Below are 25,677 nucleotides of genomic sequence, written 5' to 3'. Positions count from 1 at the left end.
GCTGTGGGCAGGGACACCTTCCACTAGAGCAGGTTGCTCAGAGCCCCATCCAGCCTGGCCTTGAACTCTTCTAGGGATGGGGCATCCACAGCTTCTCTGGGCAACCTGTTCCAGTGTCTCACCACCCTCACAGTGAAGTTAGAGAGAGGAGAGAGAGTCTGAATTTACTTCCAATCTGTTACCTCAGAATTTGGGGATGAATGTGCTGATATTTGGAATTCCAAGGATTACAATAAGGTTTTGTATATCTTTCTTTCTATTAGAAGAGTGTAGACTAGAATTTGCAGGTAAGATAATTAAATTTGTTGTAACTTCTGCTGTTGTTCCTGTGTTTTCATCACAACTAAACTTACAGCTCAAGATGCTTTCATGTTTAGCATGAATCAGTTATGACAGCTTTTATTGATCTTCAAATCAAATGTTTTACTGGAGTTACAGAATGTCATATATTGTACAGTAAACATTCATGCAGTCCATAGTTGGAAAATTTGCCATTATTTAGGGTCTAAGTCTTTAGGCAGTCATCTTTTTCTGGTCTCGCTCTTGATAACCAGATCATTATAAACAATAATGAACAAAATACACAACAGCTTCAGTTCTTGGATGTTGCCAGTACTGAAGCTGGGCATCATTACTTCCTGGCAGTTGCAAGTCTGAGAAGTGATTTCTGGACTATCTGCTGTATTGTCAGTGTAAACATTTGCAAGTGTTAACCCTTTTTCAAGGGCTACTCAAGAAAGAGGGTAAGGCTCATGGACAGAAAGTAGAGAGTGGTGATGTTAAATTCACTGTCGATAGAATGTTCCTATGCAGCTTATTCTGAGACTATCCATTATACTAAACAGAGGATGGCAAAGAATTCTAGAAATAGTCCTGCTGATTCTGTGTTCTAGGGGCTCCAAACTGAAATGAAATGGGGAACTGCCACTAAATACCTGATTTTCATTTGATGTTGCCTTACTGTGGAGTCCAGAAATCTCAATCTCCCCCCTCTCACACACGAGCCCACTCCATTTTAGCTGCTGTCCTCTAGTAAAGTTAGTTATGTGTTACGTGTCATCTTTACTGATCTCAAGTGCTCCACTGAGATAATTACAGGCCACAGAGAGGGAGAAATGATCTCTGGTCTCCTTAGAGGAAGAGAAACCTGAAGCTTAATCTTTTAAAGGCAAATCAAATCCTTAGGATCTAACATGTGATCTATTTAGTTACTATAAACCAGATCTAATTATTAGGCTATTTAAACTCTCTTGCTTACTTAGAGAACTGAAACTAAATAGTCTCACACAGTTAATAAAATTTCAATGCATCTAGGACTTCATTAAGGATTTGTTGCCTCAGTTTATGTGCAGCTATGCATATTTTTTTGCATATGATGAAGATAAAAGCCCATGACTTGTGTTTTGATACTTGAGTTGTTGATGTCAATTGACTTTATACATTTTTTTTAATATTAAATCTCTGGGGCAGTTTTAATCAAGTGAGTATGTTAAAGAAAAACAAAAGGTAAGTTAACCACCACTTCCAGCAAAGGAATGTATGCTTTTATTCCACCCTGCTGTTGAAAGGAATTTTTACATCCTGTTATGAGTGAATGAATCTGGTAACCATAGTTTAAATTTGGAGTAGGTCCACTGGGAGCTTATGTAGACTTAACACTGAGCGTAGTTTGACTGTGTTTCTGGATAGTACCCAGAGAATTGTGTTGATGAAGTGTTTCTGTAAGGACTTTTGTTCTGAATTTGTTTGCCTTCTAATAGCAGAATATGCAACACTCAAGCCAAATTTTAACCATCTTTTTTTCTATAGAAATTTTCAGTGCAATTTGAATGCCAAAGGGTAATGAACAGCACATTATATGCAGTGATTTGGCTTTCAGGATTAATTTATGAATCAAACATTAATAATGATGTATCTCACTTCTAGAATCAAATTAATCCTGTTGTAATCTAAGCAATTCTATTTCACATGTTGTTTTGCTTGTTTGCAATGCTTTTATGGATTATCTTAAATCTAGTATTTTTGTCTGTTTTCAAGCTAATGATGGAAATTGGCCAATACTTAAACAGAGCTCAACCCCTGTGGTAAAACCCCCTCAGATCTCCAACACAGACTGGAAAGAATCAAGCATGGATACTGCTTTAAAACAAGGAACTATATCCAGCCAGCCTTTGCCAACTTCAGCATTAGGAAGTACTGATAAGCTGGTGGGTTTCATCTGTGATATATTTATAGATCTATTAAATTTATATATTTTTTTTAATTTCAATAGTTCATATTCTTTCCGGTTCTTTTACATATCTGGTCTCCCCTTTTCTCCTCCTCTTTCTTGTTTTTCTAACTCATATTTTTGTTAGTCTTTTTCCTTGGTGTACGTTATTACTTTTTCAGTGCACTCTTTCACTCATAAAAATCTCACAGAAGTAGTAATTAAATCCATCCTTAAGCAAGTCCACTGATGTTGTCTGTCTGCACTGTTGGTCTAGTATGTTATAAATTCTTTAAGACTATAATCTTTAAAGAATAAATACCTGGTCTTTAAATAGTTTTAGTAAACTCTGTTATTACACTATATGTTGTCAGATATGTTATCAACTAGACACTGAGATCCAGAACCTTGAACAAGTTATTCAGGCTTTGCATGTATGCAAATAGTTCTGTATTGATATAAATATGGTACAGCTGAAGGTGCCTTTAAACAGAGGGCTCTGTCTGAGGTATGATGAGGTCCCGTGATAAACTCAGGTAGAACACAAATTGTATGAACTTCTTTGCTGTTCCACAAGATTGTTAGTATGTTTTGTTGAATGAGGAATGTTCTTGCTCATGAGTATTTTATTTAATTAAATGATATATACTATTTATTGTTTTTAATAGGGTCTTGACCTGGGAAAGGTGCCACCAACAGTTCCTGGTGTAAGCAAGCAGTTGCCTCAAAACTATGGGACCTATCCAAGCCCAGTTCCCTTAGGAACAGGTTCTACAAACTCTCTAGAAAGAAGGAAGGATGGCAGCCTGCCCAGACCTGGCACCAGTATAGCAAACCGGCAAAGGCCCGTTCCCCTCCCGCCGCCCAGCAACGTGCACCAGCCCAGCTCCTCACAGCAGATCCAGCAGAGAATTTCGGTACCTCCCAGCCCCACGTACCAACCCTCCGGTCCCCCCTTGTTCCCAGGAGGAGATGGCAGGCCAGAACTCCCTTTGACTGTGGCAATCAGACCTTTTCTAGCTGATAAAGGATCAAGACCTCAGTCTCCCAGAAAAGGGCCACAGACAGTGAACTCCAGTTCCATCTACTCCATGTATCTTCAGCAAGCAACGCCACCAAAGAATTATCAACAAGCTGTGTACAATACCTTAAATAAGTCAGTAAAAGCAGGTAGAATATCTTTTGCTTTATTTTTTTTTCTTTGAAATACACTGTTCACATCTACTTATTGGGCTTAGTTTACTTTCCATATCAATTTCGAAAACTCGTCTAAATCTGTGAGGAAAGTTATTTTTGTCTGCAGCATAGCAGCAAAATTATTCTATCTGTTTTTGAGGTTATAAGTATGCATTGATTTACCTTTTATTTAAAACAAGATGCAACTGGAACAATACAGCCTGGATTACTCTACCAGTACTTTCATAATTAAGTTGAAAAAACAGTGTCTAGATAAGACAGTTTTTCTCCTCTTACTGTTTCCTCATGAAAGAGGAAAAACATTCCAGATGATACTTGTAGGTTATAATTGTAAGAAGCATCAGCATCACCAACAGGTAAGTGTTTTCTGTATTGATAGTTTCCAGTACAGTATTTTTTGCTTTCTATATTAGTATCAAACAAGTAGCAACAGAGTTTGTTTGTAAATATTTTGATATGTAATTTGAGAACAGTTCTTCACTGGTTTCCCTCTTTCTTTTCTTCAGTTTATGGAAAACCTGTATTACAGTCTGGTTCAACCTCTCCCTCACCCTTGCCATTCCTTCACGGTTCTTTGCCCGCCCAGACTTCCTCACAGCCACAGCCTCAGCCTCAGACTGAGGTCTCTGAAAAAGATCAAGAGCTGGAAAATGCTCCACCACCCAGTGAAAACAGCAACGTGGAAAACATTCCCCGTCCTCTCAGCCCTACTAAGCTCACCCCTATTGTGCATTCGCCCCTACGGTATCAGAGCGACGCTGACCTTGAGGCCCTGAGGAGAAAACTGGCCAACGCTCCGAGGCCGCTGAAGAAACGCAGCTCTATCACTGAACCAGAAGGCCCGAGTGGACCAAACATACAAAAATTATTGTATCAGCGCTTTAATACTCTGGCGGGAGGAATAGAAAGTGCTCCCTTTTATCAGCCAGGCAATCCACAGGACTTCATAGGTATCTTAGCTGACGTTGATAACGGGAATGCCAGTACCAATGGCAATATTGAAGAACCCATTCCTGTGCAACCTACAGTTCCTCTTCCCGATGAGCCTCCCCCTTCGTCAGATGCCAATGATAATGAATTACCTTCTCCTGCTACTGAGGAACTGATAAGCACTGAAACTACAAATCAAACATCTGAGACAACCGAAGACAACAACAACAACAATCCTGCTATAGTTACTTCTACTGAGCAGTCACCCAGTCCCACGCCAGAGGTCAGTTCTCCAGTAGAAGAGGAAGCTCCTTTGCCACCTGCTCTTCCTCCTCCACTTCCTGCAGTAAGTAACTAAGGAAAGAACAGCTTTGTGAACTATGGAATTAGCTGTGTGTTTAAGCATAACTGAAAGTCTGCAAGCTTCTGCTGCATGGTATGTTTGCACTTGAAGTTTCATGATACTAAAAGAAAAGAAAATCAGAGGAATTCCAGGGAGAATTCTGATGGATTAGTTTCTTTACTACTGTAGCTGTTAATAAGGAAAATATGTATACAGGCAAGAGGAGGTTGTGTATGTAGGTTTTAGAACTTTTTGGGGGTTCTTGTTGTAGAACTAATTCTGGAATTTGAGATTCCATTAATTAATTTTTTTTATTTTCTCCAGACCTGCAAAGATAACCATGTGTACAAAACTAAGGATAAGCTATGTCAGTGTGAAGCTTTTTAATTTGCAGGCAAGATGAAATAGCTGTTCTGAGGGGGAGTGCCCTCCTTTTCCCCTCAGCACAGAGATGTGAGACCAGGGCTAACTCCAACAGCAGCACAGCTGACTTGTGATAGCAAAAATGTTTTCCTAATGGGCTTGTCGCATAGTTTGAATTGCTTCCAAAGTCCCTCCTCCAGCTGCACCAAAATCTTTTAAATACTTGTCATTGCCAAAATCTACCGCATTTGTAGAATTGAAAAATACAGAGAAAACTGAATTTTAGTCTTAGTTGTTGTGATGTGACTCACACTTTGAAACCAATGTTCATCTCCATTTTTTGACTCAGGTAGGGACCTTGCATTCCTCTGAGAATTTAACTGCAGTGTGCACAAGGCCTTGTATGCATCTTCCATGAGCATATGGGCCAGGGTACTTCTGGGAGAATGGAATATGCCAGCAACAGATATTATTCATACTGTGAGGCGTTTATTTTTCCAATCTGAAATAGCCATACTAAATAGGAGCATAAGTGAAAACAGATCTTAGAGAGCTAGAGACTAAGAGCTTTCTATAAAAACTGTAGTTAATAATAGATTATTTTTTTCCCCAGAAAGTGACAAGGACACATGCAAAGGATTCAGAATATTCTCAAAACACATTTAAATGTGTTTCAGATCTTGAAAATGCTGCTTCTGATAACACCTGCTAGAATGTCACATAAAATACCTTCATGTTCTGTACTTTTTTTTCCTTCAGCAAACACTCAACTACAGCAGAGACTTCTGCTAATTCAAGGCATAGATTTCTCTGAGTGCAGACTGATAACTCAGTCTTAACAGTGTTGTGCTTTCCAGGCTAAGCAAATTTTTCACAGTGTTTTAGACAATCCACCAGAAACACATTCAGTTATATTAAATACAATTAAGATGATGGTGCTTAAAAAAACATTGACGTAACTATTTCATTCCTTATACTCACTATCTTTTACTTAGAAGCTTTGAAATTATATTGGCTTGCCTTTTCATTTTTTAACTGCATAAGACATAGTAATATATCAAGCCTTTTATTTCGAGACTTCTAAATCTAAATGTTTGCCTAGTTCTAAATACCATTTAAGGAAGCTGAGGTTCATAGCCGAATCCTTTTCACACTTGTACAACCTGAAATGATGCCTTCCAACCTTCATCTCTACTCAGACAAAACGTACCAACTTGAAGAAACCCAACTCAGAAAGAACAGGCCATGGTTTGAGAGTGAAGTTCAATCCCTTGGCTCTCCTCCTGGATGCTTCTTTGGAGGGAGAATTTGATCTGGTACAACGAATCATATATGAGGTAAGGTTCTAAACAGTGACAACCTGATTCCACAATTAGAAAAAAGAAAGTGCTGAACTATTTTATGTTTTCAACAGGTTGATGATCCCAGTAAACCAAACGACGAAGGAATCACACCTTTGCATAATGCAGTGTGTGCTGGTCATCACCACATTGTGAAGTTCCTGCTCGATTTTGGTGTAAATGTAAATGCAGCAGATAGCGATGGGTGGTAAGTGTCAAGACTTTTAACCCAGCATCTGGGAGAAAAACCATCTGGATGCACATTTAAAATTTAGTCTAGTCCTGTTTTGGCAACAATTTCCTTCCCCTTTATCCCAAGCAAACCTTCTAAGCTCTGGGTGGAGGTGAACTCAAATGCAAAGTTACACTGTGTTCAGCTCCTCAGCACGCACACTTAAATCATAAACTAGACTACAGTTTGGCTTTAATTAGTGGTATAGTTGCATTTCTTGTTCAGATAGTGAAATAATTAAACTGTAAATAACCAATGACAGAAGTTAATTTACTTAAGTTTTATCACCATGGAACCCACCACAGATTTTGGTGTTCTTGAAGAGTCTCGCCTTACAGGTAGCTGTAGCATTCCTGAAGTGTTTGGGGAGGGCATGTGAACCCTCACCTTGGATTTTACCTTTCAGGTTTCCTTGTATTGGAAAATACCCTTTTATACCCAGCAGCTCTGTAAGCTGTGAAAATCAGTATTTTTGCTATCATCTATTTTAGAATGCTTGGCTTTACTGGAGTCAGGTAAATCTTGGAATCCAACCCAGTTGCTTGACAGGTTTTGGACAATACATAAACATACAGTAATCATAAAGAGCAACTTCCTTTCAAAATAGACAGGCTCTACATTGCAAGACAAAGTAATTAGGATTCATGGAAGTTTATTTTTTCACATGTACATTTTTTTGCTTTATTTCAGGACACCCTTGCATTGTGCTGCTTCTTGCAATAGTGTTCATCTCTGTAAACTACTGGTTGAATCTGGGGCAGCTATTTTTGCTTCAACTATAAGTGATATAGAAACTGCTGCAGACAAATGTGAGGAGATGGAAGAAGGTTATATTCAGTGTTCCCAGTTCTTGTATGGTAAGCTGTGACACTGCCTTACAAACTCATTTAGCTTTTCTAACATTCATCCTGTTTTGTCTCTCTATGTGCATGAAACATCTGCTTAGGCCCTATGATGATATGGCCCATCATGTGCCTGTGCTTTCAAAGTGCTAAAAACAGAATTGTCTTTTTGTTATGATGTTGCTCTTAGTCCTTCTGGTTTTTGAGTTACTTCACAGGCAAAATCTAATGTTACAGATTTTTGAAGTTTTAGTTTGGCTTTATTTCAAGGAAATGCTTCCACAGGGAGGTTTTGACAGTAACAGCGAGTTGTCAAGTGTTTTCACAGAAATATTCCAACTTCCAGATGCACAAATTTCTAGCAGATCACATGAAGAAACAAGTGTACTTTATAAATAATTAACTTACAGAATGTGTTTAGTTACTAAGAGATATTTTGCCAGAAAAGCACTTTGATGGAGCAGACAAATTTTAATTTCCATCAGAGTATACAAGCTTCATTAAGGTTCTGTATATCTGACATTGTGTGATTTTCAAAAACCTCAAGTGTTTCTGTACAAGGCCTGCTGCAGGAAGCAGTTTCCATTACCTATATAATAAGAAAAAAACCTCATGCTCTAAACTATTCTGCAAGGTTTGGTTCTATCATGCAGTGAAATTTCTGATGGCATTTCACCATGGAAGTGCTGAAAACCGTTCATGAAATTGTTTTAATAGGAGACTAATAATTGGGCCACTGTGTCAATACTAAAAATCTCAAGAGGACAAAACCAGGCTATTTTACCATCGAGTGTGCTCTCCAATCTGTTTTAACAGGAGTGCAAGAGAAACTGGGAGTGATGAATAAAGGGGTGGTGTATGCCCTGTGGGATTACGAAGCCCAGAACAATGACGAGCTGTCATTCCACGAGGGTGATGCCATCACTATTCTAAGGCGCAAGGATGACAATGAAACAGAGTGGTGGTGGGCCCGCCTCAATGACAAAGAAGGCTATGTGCCTAAAAACCTCCTTGGAGTAAGTTCTTCCTAAGTCACCTTCTCCCTTCTATTTTTTTTTTTTGTACCTGAAGGAGGAACACAAGATGGATCTTTGGTCAGAATCCCTCTGTGCATCATCCAGATATACCACTATGAAGTGGGGCAAAGCAGATTATCCTTATTCTCTCTGGCCTCTGTGCCATTGTAAACAAAAAGGAGAGGCTACTGTTAGATTAGTGCTGGTTTTCATTTGGCCAATTTAGTATATTTAATACAGTTCATGCTTTAATGGGATTTTTTTCCCTCCCTGGCTAAAACATAGAGCCCTTATGGAAAGTGTGGTGGCTGTATTAGGTAGCTTGAAGCCTTGGCACAGAAAGTTCTTTGGGAAGGTTTTTAGTACCTGGCACAAGATAAGAACATAAGTATGTGAGAGTTTAAAACGGGAAAGAGCCTTGAAGATGACAACTGTGGGCAAGTTGTTTATGCTGCTCTCAGTCAGATGGAACACAGTTGTCATCAGAGACCAGGAATGTAAAGCAACCAAGCAGAGAGTTACAGAGGATGAAATGCATAAGGAAACCTTGCAGAGCAGAAAATAAGTTCTCTCAAGTGCTCAACAGGAAGTTCTTTTACTTATGTAAAAGCATCCTTTGTCTAGTGTGGATCTTGATCTAAATGCACCAGGTCATTTTCAGAGCAGTGATGTTGCTCGTCTTGGCAGGAATAAGTCAATCCTTGGCCTCCTGCTGCTTCTGGTTTAGTGTTTCAGAAGATGCCTAAGAACATACTGTAGCTTACAAAAATCTCACCCCCCCAAACACTTCATCGCTCAGTTCTTGTTAGTAAACTACCCTTCGGTTAAAAATTATTTAAGTTGGTATTAACCATGCAAAGCCTAATATTTTTATTCTTTTTTTTTTTAGTTATATCCACGAATAAAACCTCGACAGCGAACCCTTGCTTGAATTCAGTTGTTACAACAGTGCAATACCGTGCTGGTAACTGGAAACTTAAAACATACACTGGAGCCATCATTTTTGATCATTTCACACAGAGAAATAAAACTATGATATTTAGTTTTAATGGTGCTTTCTCTTGTTAAATGGACAGCATCCACGACTTTCAAGATCTGCAGTTTGTAAATGAGGATCGTTTCTATGTGACCCACCACTGATGAGGAGAGCGATACCTCCACTACCTACAGTGTTGCGCTAACTCTCGTCTAAAGCAGTGTTTTGAGTCAAAGTTCCGTGGTAGGAGCTTTCTTGTGTTCCATGTTCAGAGGTGTCACTTGCGGAGTGCAGATGCGCTGTCCGGTTTGCTCCAGCCCCCCCACAGCAACTGTCCCACGTCAGGATTTTGGATATTTTGTTCGATACCAGTGAATGTTGAGTTCTCATTACCAATCAGCTCTTTGGGTTCTAGGACACGAGATCTTCACCTGTTACATGCATAATTAAGTAGTTACCAAAGCTTGATGTGGGCTAGGATTTTAGGTGGCAACGTGCTAAACACTTAAATCCTAGTCTGGACAACCCCAACAAAAGCTTTACCTAGTCTAGCATCTTGCATTATTTGCATTTAGAATCAAGCTAGAGAACTAACAAAACAACAGTATTTATACACTTCTCAAAGTCCCTACACAGTATCTCACGTGGTGTTTTATTTTCTTATTATTCAGCCTACAGCACTGGTGTTACCTCTACAAATGTAAAGGTTTCCCTTCTAACCACCTGAGCTTGTCCAGCCTGGACAGAACAGTTAGTACTGAAGTTGCAGCAGCCTAAAGGATTTGTACGTCTGCAGGGATGAAAGTGCAATAGTTGAAAAGGGTAAGAGTCTGGTGAGGGTTATACTGTGTCAGCTGAAGTCTGCCTGAGTCAGTCTAGAAGAAAATATGAAGGACGGGATAGAAGTAGGAAGAGGGTCGTGTAGATGCCAAGACAAGGAGAAGAAAGAAACAAGGTTTAGAGAAGGATTTAAGAAAGGCAATAGCTTATTTGAGGACAGTTTCTGTGGTTCTTGGCAGCCTACACCTGCTGCCAAGGCAAGTTATGCAATAACCTGTTCCACTACATTGTAGTTTCAAGCAAAAAAATAAAAATCCACAAACAGGCACTTCACTGGAGTTTTAATTGTACATGATTTTATATACCAAAAGTATATTTTGAATCTCCCATTATAAGTTTTAGCCATATTTCTTGTAATTTTATCCCATTTAACAGTATGCAATTTGATTAACTCTTCATGTACAAGTTCTGTGTATAATTTATATATCCATTTCTGCAGTGCTGTAACTTGCTTTTACCACAGGTTAGCATTAACTGTATATATTGTGGTGAAAAGTGAAAGGGTATTATTGTTGAAGAATTTGCTACATGAATGTGATGATTTCAAGAGCCTATGATACACTAATTCAGAGAACATGTAAATGTGCACAATAAAGTACTGCTAAGGCATGGCTGCATTCTCCACTCTCTTTATAGAGGTCACAGCAGCAGACGTGGGTTTGGTCACAGTCTGCAGGAAAACACTAACTGTAGCCTGCCAGGTTCTAGCTGTAAACTCACCTTTCCTCATTGTTTTTTACAAGCTGCACTGAAAAGGACTTGCCAGATGCTTTTGAAACCTCCTTACACTAGTATTCCAGTGTTCCAAGTGTGACAAATTAATTAATTTAGCATTAAATTGAAGTGCTGTTTATAAAAAGTTGAAAGTTTCAGAGTTCAGACACCACGGTGTCCATCACTAAAGAAGTTTTATATTACAAAATTAAGCATCACTTCATTTTTTTAAATAAGTGAATTAATTTATTCATATTTGTACATTAAGTTGTATACAATTTCGATAGTATTACAGTTAGATTAACAAAAGCTAGTTACCAAAAAAGAAAATACAAAACTAAAAATTATTCTGGAAGCTTATTTATTACAGAAGTGAAGTTTCAAGGTCATGTTCATGTAAGTCAAATTTGGTGGTATTTGGTGAAATATTTAGATGTCGAAAATGAAATGTTTAAAAAAACCCAAGTGATTTCTATAAAATCATATCTAAGGCAGATTTTTTTTGTACATTGATTTTAAACATTTGGATAGAGGGAAAAACCTGAGATCTATACCCAAAAGCTATTCTCTGCAGAAGAGACATACACATTTGTTTGCTTTCTGTAGCAAACAGTTTATATAATTGTTACTATAAAAGTTGTGCTGTACATTAGCTGTAGTGCAGGTCACTTTCATATTAAGTGCCAGTAAAGGCTTAACAAAATATACAAAGTCTTAAAAGATGAGGCTGTTTTTAAAGCATTAACTGTATACATATTGCACACTACCGTGAATACTCATGGTTCAAAAAATACTCACATTGCATTTGCCAGTTCTTACATAATGAACCACACTGGAATGAGAGAGTCAAGAACAGCAAATATTTCCAGCTGTCAAATCAGCAAAAAGTGAGAGGCAGGTCTGTGGAGGCTGGTGTCTGTGTCTTCCCTCAGGAGGCCAAGTCTGCAGTTCTCACTGGTCCCGGGACTCATAGAGAAGTTTTGTTGCCTAACAAACACCAAGGCAAAACGTCATTTTGTTAACTGAACTTTCACTTGCAGCCACCTGATCTCCTTTTTTTACCCCTCCAAAAATCTCCTTTAAATCCAAGGCTTTAAATTCTTCCTCTGTTTTCTTCCACCCAAGGCATGTACTAGGATTCAGGAAGTACTGAATGCACTTTCATGGCAATAGAAAGTTTGAGCACACTGGGCTGAACAGAGGTAAATGCTGGGGTTGGGAAAACTGGGGAGCTCAACAATAGCAATAAAGCAGCAAACAGCCATACACCTGCCTCTGCAGGCACCTTATAAGTAACAGTTCCGATGAGCAACTGATCAGATGAATGAAGTTGGTGTGGCTTTGGTTTTTTCCACCATAACTTTGACTTAGGAAATATGACTCTTCATTACCCATACAGGGCCTAACAGCAAAAGATTAAAGTCTTCTGTTTTCAAAAATCAACAATGTCTTTGAGCCTTCATAAAGCAGTAAAAACAATTAGCTGAATTTAGGTTCAAAAGAGTATTTCATAATGCACATTCATCAGCCAGAAACAAAATCCTAAGGAACTTTAAAGTCTAATTCCTATTTCTTTTCATCTAATGATACACAAAAGATCTTGGAAAATCCTTTAGAGTGCATAACTTCTTAACTATCTGAGCATAAATCTAAAGTCACGTTCATTACAGCCATCCATAGGTTCTGTTTGCTAAGCAATGAGGCCCTTAAGCTCTTAATAAAAAAATAATAGAAATACTCCTAAGGCAGCCTGCTCTCTTTAGTGCTACTAAACACCCCATGTAAAGATTTTCTTCTAAGCCTTCTCTAAGTTTTGGCTGCTGTGCTTACCTTATGCATAGCAGCCAGCCAACTTGCTGACAGCTTCCTGTTACAGTTGAAGTCCTCACCGGCCGTGAATTTCATCTGCGTTACCTCCTCCGACCCAGGTACCTTGTACTGCAGAATCATACCTATGGCACGAGTGTTGCCTCCTGGAAAGAGAAATAACATCTTGAACAGCAACAGGTTTTGCCAGCTAAGTAAAACAACTTCTTCCAGCTCATAAGCATGTTTGCAGAAACATGCTCATTGCTCGGTTCAAAGCACAACCAGCTGCAGGTGCACCAACAGCTGCTGTATCCAAGGAGGTTGTGACCACGGCTGGTAGTGCCAGGCAGTGGAACCTGCAGCCTCAAAACTGTTTAATTCTCACCGAGGCAGAACCTGCATAAGCCATCAGGTGAAGCCACGAACACTGAGAACACCCTCATGATTTACTATCATCATGTCAAGACGTGATACCACAGTTTCACACTGTAGCCTGCAGTCTGTAAGATGAGCTACTAGTATCCACTTTGATGGCAAAGCTGGATACAGAGTCTGGCATAGCAGTCAGAAATCCTTCCAAACCTGGCAAAGGTTGAGAGAAATGCTTATGCAAGACTAGATAACAGCTGACAAATTTACTTCCTGAAGGAAATTGCTACAGAAGAAGCTGCTCTGACAATAGCACAACAGACGTTTGTATCTCTCTTACTCTGGCTGCAGAGATGAAGATAAACCAAAGCAAAAATACACAAATTAAACAAGAGCTTTCAGAATGCCATGCTTCATTATCATTACTTCCTGCAGCAGTGGAGCATAAACTAAGCCCCAGGAGCAGCACCAGCACACACAGCCACTTTGCAAAGCTCTTTTTAAAAGTGTCTGTGTGAGAGGGCTCCCGAAGGCTGTTACTGCAATATCTGAGGAGCAAAACAAATCACAGTCTCGGTCTAACCAATCCAGTCAGAAGCCCACAGCAGGGTTTATCAAAGTAGCTATTTGCTCCTCTCTGAGGCTAAATGGAAATTCAACTTCATCACTTGCTCCCCTGCATCTGCCAGTCAGAACAACAGATTAAGGGACTATTTAAATCAGTGGAAATAAACACCTACAGCCTTGACTAGTTTGCCCATGTCTGGCATTTCAGGACATTACTGAGTCAGGCAGAACACACCTTGCATGATAAGTCTTCTTTCTTTTAAAAATATGTAAAAGCAAGCCATTAATTACCAGTTCCAGTGCAAAGCCTTTCTGGACAGCACACAGGGAGTATATTTTTCATTTCTGGTATACCCAATTCAGCACACTTGTTAAAGCAGGTGGTGTGTAACACTGTACCACTGAAGATACCATTTCTCATCTTCCCTTCTCCCTTCCAGCATGGACAACAGTTCACTTGGTCTAAAGAAGGCCCTGAGTGCTTTAGTTCTCCTCCAAAGTGTTACAAAACATTCATTCTTGGTTTAATAAACAGACAGATGGAAAGGAACAGATGCACGTCAGATTTGAACACAACTCAAACTGAACAGCAGCTACAGATCACGCAAATAAACAGCACTGCAGGGAGATGTGAGGGGGGGTCATTCCAACATGCTGAGGTGAGTCACGCTCAAAGGCACTGCTGATACCTTCAGTAACAGGCTGGCTCTCCAGAAGGCTGGTGTAAGTGTGAATATCTTTTTCTACCATCAAGAAGGAAGGCAGGCAGAAAAAAGATAAAGCAGTCAGAAGAGTAGTGAACAAGAAATTAAAGCCTTAAGTGACTCAGCAGCACATCTGGTTGATTTGAATACCAAGGTAAGTTTATTAAAGTTAACATGCTGCACTGACTGAATACTGCACAGACAGGCTATGCAATTAGAAAAACCCAGCAGTGACAGAGGTGTTGATAAAGTACAATTATTGAAACTCCTGACCTTGTTTGTTCTCATTTCAGTCAAATCATATTCAAGTTCATCCTGAAATACTCTAAAATCTGGTAAGAGATGAGGCAGTAAGTAGCTGCACTCCAATACAGATGTTACCAGTTTCATTTGGCCACCCCTTCATCTTGAATGAAATTTAAAAAGCATAGTTTAACTATTTTTTTCTCCCCCACAGTTCCACTCTCCTAACAACTGCTTGTACCAGCAGAAGAGAAATCCCAGCTGGATTCTGAAACGGAAAAGGCTAATACCAAAGACTACAGTTTCCTCCTATGAGCTTTTAAATCAATAGACATTTGTATTTAGCCAAGAGAAAGTATCTGAACAGATGATGACCACCCTTACTCAGGTTTATTGAGAGACTGTCCCATATTACAGCTGTAAAGGAATTTCTCAATTCTTAGGTTTTCCCCAAAATCCCAGTAGCCACATGGACAGGGTTTCACACACTGCACTCTATTCTGAGAGCAGCTGTAATTAACACAGTTACACTGAAGTTACCAATAACCTAGAACTGCACTGTCTAGTTCAAACAATAATTACAACATCACATTTTTTCTAAATAGTTAATTTATATTAAAAGAAAAATTTACCTCCAGGAGTAAATCCCTCTGTGAGTATCTGAACTGTTGAAATCTGTATAATTTCAATTTCATAGTGGCTGTCTCCATCCAAAACCAGGTATCTACATAACAGAAGAAAAACTTTTTTTAAAAAATAATTTTTTTTCTACAATATCAAGTCCAAATCAAAGAAAACAAAAATAAACATAATCTCTCAGTGATGCTGTTTATGTGTTCTTTGGGGTGAAGAGGGAAAGAAATCAAGCAGGAAGTATTACTTTTCATTTAAGTTCTTCAGTTTTAGGAAAATAACCCCACAAAACCTATAGTTCTGTTTGCCAGGAGACCCATCCAAAATATTAAAAGCTCTTCTTTTATTACAAAATTTTATTCTTCCAAAGCTCCAGAGGAAAAAGTGAACAAAGTGGTCTAGTTAACCAAATTACAGGGGATGACCAAAGTAATGCTTTGGTTGTAATGCTAAACAATATGGTGTAGTGTTAGAATCATTCCAAAACAAGCTTTTTTCAGTGCCTACAGACTTTTCCCTTCCCCTGCTTCCTGTGATCCCCTATTAGGTGGCAAAACCACTGTATTCCAGTGGCACCAAGAGGCATTATCAGTGAGTGGAGATCCACCTTTCCAAAGCACTCTGATCCACACCCCTAATAAATTCAAACAAACTGACTCCAGTAACGTCAGATAAATAAATCTATCCTTTCCATGTGATTACTCTCTCCAATTACTCTTATAGTTTCTTTAGGGTATCAGATAATAATAGAGCTGTAAGTGCAACAATACTATAGTTTACAAGTGCAATTTCTTTCTTACCTCTGGTTGCTGGAAAGTCGACAAACCATAAGTTCAGATTTATCAGATGTTCCAAGAGTTACAAAGAATGTAGCACCTGGGAAGAAATGTTTCAGTATTCTAATGCAGAGTTCAAGAAGGAACATTCAAGTATCAAAGAGGGTAACTAATTTTTACCTACTAATACACAAAATTGGGTGAAATAAAGAGAGTAATTGAAATGTTAAACTGATTAACATCAGCAGAACACTCAAGTATAAAAATCTCATCTTTAATTATCATGTTCTGAATCACAGGACCTTTCACACATGCTATGTAATTTCTCCCACATGCTGTAGAAATGCACATGATATCTAAGATGAATCTTTTAAAAATCAGAAGAGAACTGGAGGTGGCAAAGACAGGCAATTAAAGACCCTATGTGGTCATCATAACACAAGCTATTATTTCAGTATTCAAAACAAAAAAAAAAAAGAATAATCTAATAGCAGGACATGACCTTCAGTTCTATGCTTAATAAACAGCAAAGACATCTCTTTTTCATTACTGAAGGCTGGCTCAGTCTTGCTGTGAGGGCAGTGAACTTTAGCCTTCATGTTGTGTTTCTTCCCCCTCAAAACTGCTTTGACATGGGGAAAATCATCGTTGCTACATTAGAGAAGTGATTCATAACTTCAAGCAGCCTATACACCTAACCCCTTTACTTCCTCCATGCCTCATGGTCCCTGTGTTACCTCATCCCAATACTGCTGGTCTGGGAAATGAGAAAATAACACAAACTGTGGCTCTACAGCAAGTCAGGAACAACTTCAGACTTGAACAGCAGAACGTGAAGGCAAACAGGACACGCTTTATAAAAAAAAGTCTTCAGTTTAGAAGACATTGTTTGAAAACTTGTCTGCACCCCTATGGCAAAGCAGAGTGAAGAATGATTTGTGTGCTATGGGGATGAACATACTCCCTTCTGATCCTGGGATCTCCCCAGGAGTATCCACGCTCACCAGACGTGGGGCTTAGCTTACCCAGTATGCACACTGGCATCATGCTGAGAGACCATCAAAAGGCACTCAAGGATCACAGAATAGTTTAAAAACTGAAGATTCAGCTTTCTTAATGTAATTGGAGCACGAATTGCTATACTGCATGTAGTTTTAATCCTATGGAAAATTGGCCACTCAGGATGATCTGCCATCAACCACAGCTGTAGGCCACGGGCAAGATCAAAGCTCTCAGATGAAGCTTGAAACAAGCACTGTATCTTGTTCGAAAATATTAAACTATTCTCTACTCTAAAGTATTTTTCATCCTTATTTAATGGCTAAATAGATGTAGGAATATGGCTAAAAGACGCATTATTTCAAGGAAAATGCCAACTGCATACACATTTGTTATCACAGGCATTAAAAATATGTCTTTAACTAAATCACTATTTTTAAAGACCAAAATGTATAAACTGAGAGGTGTAAACATTTCTAAGAAGCGTGGTGTAAACACTTCTAAGAAGTGTGAACTTCTCTCTAAATAAACCGGTAACACAGAATTGTTACCTGCCAAACAAGGGGCACGACAAGAAGGAGACAAAAGCACAGCTTGCTGGACGAGAGGCATCACTCCTACTGTTTATCAGAATTTGAATAAACAGAAAAGAGATCCAACAGCTCATCTGTGCACAGGGTCCTTACCATTCATGAGCACTTTGAGCTGTTTGTCGTAGAACTCCGTCTCCTTCTGTGAGACCAGGGCACACTCCGCACACTGGCGCACGGGATCCACAAAGCACATGCGAGGCAGAGGCACTTTTTTGCTGCAGCACTTGTCACAGAAACACTTCCCACACCTCCGGCAGTGATGCTGAGCGGGAGAGAACGTTTTGTTTATTTATTTACAAAGGAAACTAGGAGGGGATAATTTGATAAGGTTACTATGTTACATCTCGTCCTCCCCAACAGTTTCTCAGGTGTGAAAGGTACAGGCTGAGGGACAGGTAAAGGAAATGTAAGTGCTAAAGTGGCAGAAAGAAATCTCTGTAGATTGAACACAAAGGACTGAGTATAGCGTGAACAGCAGCACTTTAAGCTTTTGCTGGCACTCTTGTAAAGATGCCTCTGAAGCAGACCAGAGAGGAAAGGGCTTCTCCAGTGTCCAGCAAATCCTTCACCTCACTGTCAATAAAAACCCAAGAGTGGTTTCCAGGTCCCTTCTTACTTCCAAGCAAAGATCTTGGGGAACTTCAACTGAAGTCTCTATTCTTCCTCAACTGAAAATACTATTCTTCTCTTTTAAAACTTATTCTCAAGTTTCTCCCAAGGAAAAAAGATAAAAATCTTCATACTGAGAACCTAAAGCTATTCCTCTATCAGAAATATCAGGCAGCAGAGTACAAATCCAATGAAGTTGCAAAACCAGAACAAGTATTGCAATGTGTTTCACAGCTCTTAAATCTGCAGCAAGTGGCTTGTGCTCCAGATCACTCCTGGGGTGTGACAGTGCCAGCAGATCTTCCTGATGCAAGTTCTCGTGACAGAACAAGTATTCCCAGGCAAGCAGGAACTAATTTGTGGCTCAAAGCAAGCCTGAGCAGTTTGATACAAGGAACTGATACAGTGCAATTTCGGTCAGTGTTAGGCTTTCCTTCCAAACGCAAAATTCTCTGGAGTACCTATTTCCCAGGGCTGCCTGCAATTGCCTCCCAAAAGTAACACAAGTAAAATACAGCAGCCTGTTATCTGGTATGAGTGTGTCTGGTTTAAAATTTCTCCTTCCATCTCCCTCCAAATAATAAATAAAAAATATTGACTTTGTCACTGCACTACAAGTCACACTTCCCCATCTTTCTTCACTTTCACAAGGGCATGCTAAAAGAGTGTCAGTGCAGTTATACAAAGGAATGATATTCCCTCCTAAAAATCATTGTTGGCCTTTTCTGGGACAGTACTTTCCTTCTCCATGTCATATTCTGCACACCAGTAGCATTCCAGTGATCTGCTTGCTGGTATGTAATGAACATAATTACTCTAATGTTAGTGTTTTCATGCAGTGAGATACATACTAATTATGTAGTTTATACTTTCTACTTTAATCAGAAATTCTCTATTCCAAACCGAAGATAAATCCTGGTTTACTTTTAGAACAGAAGGAAAATCTGAGTTTTGGTTCTTTACATTTTAACAATACAGTTCTTTAATGTAAGACTATAATTCATTATTCCTGAAAACATTACATTTCCACAACTAATTTTTCTCCCCAAACACAACTGAATTAGTTGATTTGGGTGCTATGTCAGTCCTGATGTTAACAGCCCACTCCAGCACGAGCTTCTCGAACTCTTCCTTTGACTGTAAATCCTGCAGGTACCCAGTAATTTAGAAAAAACCCTTGTATTACACAGTGAGCAACAAGAAGCTTTGCAAAGAAACAGAACCAAAAGGAAGGACTCTAGTCAGAAAAGGCAGAACAGAAAGAAAAACTAAGTTACATCAGACTTTGCAGGGCATTCAACCGAAATCCTCTACATTTAACTCAAAATAAGTCCATATTAGTATTTTGCAACAGTTACTGCTTTAAGTTTCATTGATTTCTCTTACCTTTCTAGTTATGAAGTCAAATTTTGTATCACACTGCATACATCTCGGGCACTGGAAAACAGTACAAATTAAGATTAATCTACAAAATTTCTAAACTTTTAATTCTACCACCATATACAAAGAATGAGCTTTATATTACGCCTTATAAAGAAACACCTCCAACAAATTTCTATCCCTTATCTTTCCACCATGGATGGCTTTCATTTAATATTGATGTAGCAAAGTAATGTCATCCCCACTTGTAAGACCAAAAAAGCTGCCAAACTTCCCCCTCAGGAACAGTGCATCTTGCCAGCAGGCAAAACTACGTCTCAGAAGTACTTACCACGCTTGATAATGTTTGGCTATCCAGACAGTGCTATATTCCAGAGTCAACCATTTTTATATAAGTTTTTGTCCTCACCATTTTATCCTGTGATGCTCTGCTGACTCTCTAAAACATTGTTTATGTATTTCAATGCTCTCAGTACTCACACATTTTTGAAACGTGCTAGGAGATACTTGGTTTTCTTCCAAGCCACCAAGACCTAATTTTTATTCCAGCTACAAGGAGTCACTTCCTGAAATATCTCTTTCCTAAAACAAGCTTACACCCACACTCCTTCCAAAAGAAATACCAAAAAAAAACTGAAGGAGTTTATCTCTCACAACTAAGCAGAGTTTAAGGGGTGACAATTTTCATTGTTTAAACTAGCAGGAGTGATCAGTGACTGCAGGACAACCAGATTTTTCTGTATAAAAGTCACTTATGAAAGGGCTGATACTCAGCAATTAGATCACTGGATTTTCAACATGATTTTACATATTTTTATCCACCGTATCAAAACCTACTTTCCAAGGCTTATAGTGCAATTATTTCTAGATTTGCAAATACTAATTCAAAATTGTGCCTGACATCTGACTCAGGAGAACATGGTTAGATCCTGTAGTAAGTTTTTAACTCTACAAACTGAAACACCTAAACCAGACTATCTCAGACTACAGCAGAATGTCATCTTAAACACATGCCCTAAGATAAGCAGGTCCTATTTGCTAAGAACACAGTAATCACCCTTTGCCTTTAATTAACATATTTCAATATTTAACCCTTTTTTCTATAAATCCCTTCAGGTTACAACAGCTTCTATAAGGGGACTTTTGCTCCAGCAGATACTCAATCAGTCACAAGTTCAACAACTACAGCAAAAAAAAAAATATTACAGCAGCTAAATTAAAAATTCTCTAGAAACTTTCATGTTCTTCTGAAGTGTAAGCTTGTTAATAATTGGCAATAGTTTACATGAAAGGTTCTTATGTCTAAACAGACATTTAACACATTAGAGAGTAACGGCATTCACTGTAAGGGAACATAAACAGCTACTTGTAGAATTTGTTACAACAAGCTGTTTCTAAATCCCACACAAAAGAGAACTAGAAATGTTCCTGAACCGTCTCAAATAACACATACAGAGCTAAGGCATCCAACCACCTCTTTTCACAATGGCTGTACAAAAGCTTATTCCAACACTCACTGATGAATAACCTTCAACATGAAGTAACTTCAGCATTCCCCAGGTTTCATGTCTGTAACTCAGACAGCTAATACCAGGTTCTACTCTACACTGATCTTGACTGTCTTAATTTTTGATGTGTAGCTTGTCTGGGAGCTGGACCTGGCAAGAATTTTGGTATAGTGGGAGGTTTTTTGGTTGGGTTTGCATGGTGATGTTTTTTGTTTGTTTGTTTTTACTGGTTTCGGTCTTTTTATTTGTGTTTTGGCAAATGCAGAAAGCGCAAGTCACAAACTAGAAAAAAAACCAACCCAAACTCTTAAAATACTGTCCTATGTAGATTTCACACACAATGTTATGCTAAACATACAAAAGTCCTTCTCAGGAAGAAGTCAAATTACCCATCCTCTTATTTAACACAAACTCTATAGAAAAATATTTCTGAATTCCAGACCCATGATGATAGCCCTGCCTGATATATAGAGCAGTCATAAATAAATCACAAGTCCAACAGCATATGGCAGTTGGCACTGCAGAACAGGATTTTCCTAGGAAAATGTTCGGACACAAGTAGGTTCAATACACTGTTCCTTAAGGGCATTTCTGCTTTAAGTAACCAGAACCAAGTGAAACCATTTGCATAATATCAACTTCTGCTTTGCCTGGGACAAGACCTTTATTGTAGAATATCCTGAAAGGTGATATTTTCATATTCATCCGTACACTGACAGAATTAGAGAGTGACAAGTACTGAATTAAGCTTTATTGCTTGAAGGGGTTTTATCACATTTAGAGGGAAGGAAGCATGATGTCCAAGTTACTTTTCATATCTTCAAACAAAAAGACGTAAAAAAAGAAAAAAAAAATTATGTCACAAGTATATTCATTTCACGTACAGTCAGCCACTAATACTGATATCAGATTACTTCATTTAACAAGAGGAAAATGGAAGAGCATCCAACAGTTGTTGCATCTTGGTATTAATTTAAAAATACCGAGAGCTGGTTCGTTACAAATAGAGTAGAATTTCTCAGGTGTTTGCTCAAGTGTGGTAACTGATTTTCATAATACCACGGATCCAACCAGAGGTGAGACTCCCACAGATGGACAGGAAGTTATAGTTCCACTTCACATGCTTTATTTGCATACATAATAACACAGCGTTTCAAGAAGTGATGCACAGGAACACCTGGTTCAGCTCGTTAACACAGTGAACCTTTGCAAACGTGGAAGTTCAGGAGCTGCCCAAATCCCCCCCAGGAACACACCTGACCAAAGCAGATGGTGCCAGCAGGCACAAGGGAACTCGGGCCAGATACAGCTCCTGGTGCTTTCTGATACTGCAGCTGCCCAAGTTCACCAGCACTCCAGGGGCAGCTCTGCCACACAACCAGTGCCGCCTCTGAGAGCCCAAGCCAAGGGAGGGCCCTGCTCTGGGAAGCTCAGTTCCCTCCTGCAGCGACTGAGGAACCCCAGGGAATCGCCTTCACCACATCTGTGAGTTCCTGTGCAGCACACAGTGTTCCTCAGCCATGGAAGCATCTGGTGCACAGCTGGATGTCACGAGGTCTGGCCACCTCTGCAGCCAAACTGACAAACTTCACTTGATTTCTAGTCCAAGATTTCCTTAATAGAGACATCACCAGCTGAGCTCTGCTGGTGATTTACAAAGAAATTCCGAGTCAGAAAAGACACAGGCAGTGACCAGCATTTTAAGCTGTCTCAAGTTTAATGATGCTCAGCACAGATGTTCATAATATTATCCACCTCAACTCTCTGTCTGTATTACAAATAAGACTACCAAAAGCAAAGTTTTCCATAGTCCTGCTTCAGTCTTAGACTTCAAATTCCTCAAAGTAACTGATATTTTAAGACTGTATAATCTTGTGACATAAAATTAATAACTTGAATTATATTTCAGTGCTATATAAGCTTCACAAAACTAACTGCCATAAGTCATAGGTGACCTTAATTTCAAAAAAACAAGACAGTAGACTCTCCCTGCATAAGAAAAATAAAGCTACTGAGTTTGTGAGTGTTACTGGCTGCACAGCAGAAGCCAATGGATTTGAAAAACCAGATTAGCATTGTCTAGTACCAGTCAAGGTCTTGTCTTGGACGAAGACAGTTTTTAATTATGTCTGACATGGTAACAAGATCAATAGTTCTCAACTAATTCATTAACTAGATAACACTGTCTCTTTAGATTTCATTTTTTAGCAAAAACATGGTGTTTCTAAGCTTCCCTGCGTATCACATACGTGCTTTCTTTGAGGGAAATGTTTATAACACATTTAGCAATTGTTAAGCAAAACGATTTCAGAACTTCAAAATTCTTTACGAAATCTAGTAAAATAACTAGTTACAAAACAACAATTCATATTCTTAATCTGGCATTAACAAATGCACTTAAAACATTTGCCCGTAAGACACTTCCTCTCAACAGCAAATATCACTGAGCCTGCTGCAAAGAAAACATTGTCACAATTCAACACCATCAGATCAGCAGATTATGGGGAAAAGCTGAACTTTAAGGGGAATGAATACCTGCAGTACAACTGTAACATAAAATTCAAACTAACAACACACATCAGACTGATGTCTCTAAAATGAGAAAGTTAGTTCTTTAAATATATCCAACTAGTTTAAATAAACCCTACTACAACCCTCAAACAACCTCTAGTAGAATTAAGATGGGTCTGTGTATTAGACTGAGTTTTAAGTACCTTGTTTTCCTTAATGTAACCAGCCTGCTATAAGCAAGAACTACTGACATGCTAAACTGCATTTCAGAAGGTCAAGGAGAAAACCAGTTTCAATTTAACTGTTACACAAATGATATCTGTCAGGAATCAGGTTTCCAGGTGGCCCAGGTGAGCGCACAGGGGTGCAGCAACTCACCTACACAGCAGAAGCAAAGCACAAAGGGAAGGCACTTGCACAATAACTGCTCAGACTTTGCTACAAGCTCACAGATAAACACACACCCCACCTGCAGCACACCCAGAGCCCCGGAGCACACACGGTGCCAGCTGGGTGGGAATCTGGGCAGCTCAGCCCAGACTTCCAAGGACACCCTGCTCCGGCCACTGAAAATTTATCTTATTTTACATATAAGACAGAAAACAGCTGTCTTACATATAAGACAGAAAAGAGCTGCTAGTGATGGGTTTTCTAAGCATGGAAGAGAATAACTTGAGGAAACTCACACTAGGTATTGCAGCAGATCGCTTGTTTATTAAAATAAATAGAAAAGGTCACTTCCCAAAAAAGGGTTGTTATTTCAGACAAAACCAGCAGCTGATTTACTGCTCATCCCCCTTATGGCAGCTCAGGTGGGCCTAAGATGTAGAAGCTGTGCTGGCAGAGCAAGTCTCCAGAATTATTAATTATTACTTTTACACAGAATTTTCTGCCTCAAGAGACATCAGGTAGAGTAGAAAAAACTTTCTTCCTCGTTCTTAGCCAAGGGAGGACACAATGTTCCCACACAAAACAGACCAGCCACGTCCGTATCTGCCAAAGAATGGCTTTGTCTGGTGACTCCCGGCTTAAATTCACGTTGGCTCATCTAAAATAAATCTCCATTCCGGTCACATTTAAACAAACTGGCGTGTGTCCACACCGCAGAATAAATAAATAAACAAACAATCGGTTCTATGTTGCATTATCATCTGGCTGTGGGGACTGGCAACAAATAGCGCATATTACATGAAATTAGATATAATATCACGATCACATTGTTTACTTGGTGTTTAAAAGCAAAGTCAACTGAAACAGTCTTAAGTTGTTCAGTGCTTGTTTAACACCACGAACATTCGCACCGGGAGCCAGAAGGGCTGTTCTAACTCAGCCTTATCGCCTTAACACGTTGTATAATTACTTTTACATCTACAGAGCCTTCAGAATCACCTTCGTAAGCACTTAAAGCCTTCAGAACCACCTTTATAAGCATTTAAAGCAACGCTGCTCAGATCGCGATACTTTTAACTCAGCAAGTCGCTAATTTTTGTGATGGGGCCGCAACGCCCCTGAAGAACGAGTGACAGCCCCAGCCTTGCGTCCTTTAATCTATTAACGCACGGGAAATAAAGAGGGGGGGAAGGAAGGGGAAAGGGAAGTGCGGCGCCCCCGCCCGCGGCGATACCTCCTTGTCGGGCACCCACGGCGGCTCATCGAGGCCGAAGGGGCTGCGGGCGGCGCGGTGCTCGGGCACCATGCGCAGCCCGCTCGGGGACCGCACCAGCTTCTTGGCGTCGCCGCCCGACATCTTCCCCCGCGCGCCGCCGCGGCCGCCGCTCGGCCGCGGGACGGGCACCCCCGCTGGCCAATGGTCGGGCGGTCCCGCGGGACGGACACGGCGCGCCACCAATGGGAAGAGCGAACTGCCAGCGTTCCGCCTGCCCGAGATGAGCGCCCCAGCCAATCGCGTGTCGCTTGGAGGCTTGAGGCGGGCGCGTTGTTCCCGCCCCGCCCCTTCGGCACCACAACCCGGAA

General features: G+C 39.7%; 2 protein-coding genes across 9 annotated transcripts in view; one reads left to right on the top strand and one right to left on the bottom strand.

Annotated features, from left to right (window-relative positions):
- The window catches only part of PPP1R13B (protein phosphatase 1 regulatory subunit 13B), a 68,507-nt gene extending 57,610 nt beyond the window's left edge, over positions 1-10,897 (top strand). For all 6 annotated transcript variants that reach the window (XM_064659286.1, XM_064659289.1, XM_064659285.1 and 3 more), the window contains 8 exons: positions 2,038-2,207; positions 2,878-3,379; positions 3,913-4,682; positions 6,242-6,379; positions 6,457-6,590; positions 7,305-7,471; positions 8,273-8,472; positions 9,362-10,897. In XM_064659286.1, the coding sequence (XP_064515356.1) occupies positions 2,038-2,207; positions 2,878-3,379; positions 3,913-4,682; positions 6,242-6,379; positions 6,457-6,590; positions 7,305-7,471; positions 8,273-8,472; positions 9,362-9,403 (2,123 nt within the window). In that variant the 3' untranslated portion in view covers positions 9,404-10,897. The remainder of the gene's footprint in view (positions 1-2,037; positions 2,208-2,877; positions 3,380-3,912; positions 4,683-6,241; positions 6,380-6,456; positions 6,591-7,304; positions 7,472-8,272; positions 8,473-9,361) is intronic.
- A 328-nt stretch (positions 10,898-11,225) lies between these two features.
- ZFYVE21 (zinc finger FYVE-type containing 21) lies at positions 11,226-25,545 on the bottom strand. Of its 3 annotated transcripts, XM_064659303.1 has the most exons (8): positions 25,328-25,517; positions 19,691-19,741; positions 17,789-17,957; positions 16,128-16,203; positions 15,327-15,418; positions 14,437-14,490; positions 12,833-12,975; positions 11,226-11,989 (listed from the first exon to the last, which is right to left on the bottom strand). In XM_064659303.1, exons 1-8 carry the CDS (start codon positions 25,448-25,450, stop codon positions 11,954-11,956), a joined length of 744 nt encoding a protein of 247 aa, XP_064515373.1. In that variant the 5' UTR covers positions 25,451-25,517; the 3' UTR covers positions 11,226-11,953. The 3 variants fall into 3 exon arrangements, with proteins under 3 accessions (XP_064515373.1, XP_064515374.1, XP_064515372.1); XM_064659304.1 differs by lacking the exon at positions 14,437-14,490 and having other exon boundaries at positions 25,328-25,510; XM_064659302.1 differs by lacking the exons at positions 11,226-11,989; positions 12,833-12,975; positions 14,437-14,490 and adding an exon at positions 14,499-14,783 and having other exon boundaries at positions 25,328-25,545.
- Positions 25,546-25,677: the final 132 nt, after the last annotated feature.

Source organism: Pseudopipra pipra, chromosome 6 (assembly GCF_036250125.1).
Source record: "Pseudopipra pipra isolate bDixPip1 chromosome 6, bDixPip1.hap1, whole genome shotgun sequence".
Taxonomy (NCBI): domain Eukaryota; kingdom Metazoa; phylum Chordata; class Aves; order Passeriformes; family Pipridae; genus Pseudopipra; species Pseudopipra pipra.
This window is presented reverse-complemented; position numbering and strand designations above follow the sequence as displayed.

Bases quoted from the DNA above. Each gene is read 5' to 3' on its own strand.
- ZFYVE21 (XM_064659302.1), bottom strand. From the start codon at position 25,450: ATGTCGGGCGGCGACGCCAAGAAGCTGGTGCGGTCCCCGAGCGGGCTG. The intron at 19,742-25,327 runs GTATCGCCGCGG...ACTGTTTTCCAG, and splicing joins CGTGGGTGCCCGACAAGGAG to TGCCCGAGATGTATGCAGTG. The intron at 14,784-15,326 runs GTAAATTTTTCT...ATCTCTTACCAG, and splicing joins AGAGGGATTTACTCCTGGAG to ATTTTAGAGTATTTCAGGAT.